Source organism: Palaemon carinicauda, chromosome 5, assembly GCF_036898095.1.
Source record: "Palaemon carinicauda isolate YSFRI2023 chromosome 5, ASM3689809v2, whole genome shotgun sequence".
In the NCBI taxonomy this organism is placed as follows: domain Eukaryota; kingdom Metazoa; phylum Arthropoda; class Malacostraca; order Decapoda; family Palaemonidae; genus Palaemon; species Palaemon carinicauda.
In genome coordinates, this window is record NC_090729.1 from 159,539,152 (window position 1) to 159,541,651 (window position 2,500).

Genomic DNA, 2,500 nt, shown 5'->3' on the forward strand with positions numbered 1-2,500 from the left:
AATTTTCATGGGCTCTTACTTCTACCGCCCTCAACACTGTTATCTGCGGACGTTGATCTTTTTTCAGCTCTGTTTATTTTCATGGAGTTGATAGTTATCTATTATAACCAAGTTAATGATAATAATAATAATAATAATAATAATAATAATAATAATAATAATAATAATAATAATAATAATAATAATAATAATAATGCATATATGAGTAAAAAAAAATGCTTTAAACTAAATAGATGAAAAAGTTAATACCACGTAATACTAGATAAATAAGATAATAACCACTGGTTTTACCCAACAGCCAGCAAGCAGCCTCACGCTGCTGACGACGACAATACTGGCCATAGGCATCGCAGTGTCCAACGGGGCCCCGGAGGGCGACTACGGATTCGGAGGCCTCATAGAACACCAGGCGGGAACAGACCTCGTGCCAGCAGGAAGCCACCAGTACTCTGTCGTAGCTGAGGTCGACCTCGTTCCAGCTGCCACCGGTAAGCTTAAGGCATTGTGGTTCTAATTCTGTATCAGTTTGTACAAATGAAGCTCTCATACAAATGATAAGTAAACAATCGTACAAATGATTCATAACAAATCATGAAAATTATTCATAAGCTCTCATACAAATTGTCATAAACAATCATACAAATTATTCATAAACAATAGTGCAAATGATTCTTAGGGTCTCATACAAATTATTCATAAATAATCATACAGATGATTGATAAACAATCATACAAATAATTCATAACCAAACATAATGAAAAGGGGAATGTCAAACATGGAAGCGAGAACACCTTGAATAAGATTACAGAGAAACGATTCCTTAATGTCAAATTGTACTAAGGAGAGACCAATATGATAAAGAGATTTTTCAAACAAAACATTAAAAGCCTGATCCATAAAAAAATGACTGCTTTCAGTTATTGGTAAAGCAATTTGTGAGAGAGAGAGAGAGAGAGAGAGAGAGAGAGAGAGAGAGAGAGAGAGAGAGAGAGAGAGAGAGAGAGAGAGAGAGAGCTCTAAATCCTGAAAATCCCATTATAAATCTTTCCTCACAAGATGACATTCAGCCAAGCATATAATCAACCAGAGGAACCATATCATATATTTTTTGTTTCTTCAAAAATTTCCATAAGATTGAAATACAAAATTATTCTCATGAAACATTTCACATTCTAAAAGTAAAATTACTGTATAAAATTTCCATAAAATTTTCATCAAAATCCACCCTCTAGCAATATTCATCATTCTTATTATTATTTTCATTACAAAATCCAATACATAATAATTCTTTTGAATAAACAAAAAATTTATGCCAAGAACTTTCGAGATCACACTCTGCTATAGACCTCTTTAGGACACTATCAGATATTGATTACGAAAGTTAAGCTTATGAAATAATATAGCAGATCTAAGATATATGTAGCGTGGAACAGGTTCTCAAAAACTTTGTTTTTATTAATTCTGTTTAAATGAAAACAAATTTTTGGGGAATTTACTTCTGATTCTATGTTTTTAAAGTCATGATTAGTTAGAATAAATGTTACGCCATTGAAACTCAAAACACCTAGACAATTATTTTAATACTAAACAAGATTTCACGGAGCTAAATGCTTGCACAACAAACAAACAAAAAATGGAACGGAAAGACTCGTTGAAGAAAATTCTAATAAAATACAAATGAATAGAAAGGAAAAATATACATAAGATTTAAGAATATCAAAAAACAAGTAAATATCAAAGGACACTTTGAAGCAGTATTACATCCTCTCCTTTAACTTTTGTCCTTTTTATACCCTATGACCACATTGTTACATATATTCACTCACAGGATACGGAGGCTACGGAGGAGGCAAATCGCACAAAGGGCATAAAGGCCACTATGGAGGGCATCACGACAAGGGCGGCTACAAGGGCCACAAGGGCCACCATGACGACCACGGTTATAAAGGGCATCATGTAGGCGACTACGGCAAGGCCCACCATGGGGTGAGTGACAGGACCTTAAAATGTTGATAGCAATTTCTGCCTTTCACAAGAAAAGCCATAATACCTCTAATGTTATTATGCTGCAGACGGAAACTATGAATTAGTTCCAGTGTAATTTATCTATTTCAGTGATATGAATATAACTAGAATAAACAGAAATCAAAACAAAAACAGAATCAGTTACAGGTGATTTCCAGGAATGGGTTAGCCCTAAAATATATCTAATTATAGAGAATGTCTGTAACCTCTTTTTTAATTTCAATATGCTAATTATTTCTCTATTTTTATTGCTTCAAAAAATATGATATCGATTCTCTTATGACTAATTCCATCTTCATTTTCATCTCCGAAGAGTAATTTATATCTACTTTATTTTGATCATTTACATATTCACCATCAGGAATCTATAAAAAGATATGCAAGGATTTTCACGGTTGCTTTAGAGAAGATGGATTCTACAAATGGCGATAAGTTATTAGTTTTTCAGAGCAAGAAAGTCATTGGGGCCTTCCAG

General features: G+C 33.3%; 1 protein-coding gene across 1 annotated transcript in view; it reads left to right on the forward strand.

Moving 5' to 3' along the window:
• Positions 1–2,500, forward strand: part of LOC137641234 (sarcoplasmic reticulum histidine-rich calcium-binding protein-like) — an 8,742-nt gene that overhangs the window by 2,412 nt on the left and 3,830 nt on the right. The window contains exons 2-3 of the mRNA XM_068373669.1: positions 299–488; positions 1,829–1,986. Coding sequence (XP_068229770.1) covers positions 299–488; positions 1,829–1,986 — 348 coding nt within the window. The remainder of the gene's footprint in view (positions 1–298; positions 489–1,828; positions 1,987–2,500) is intronic.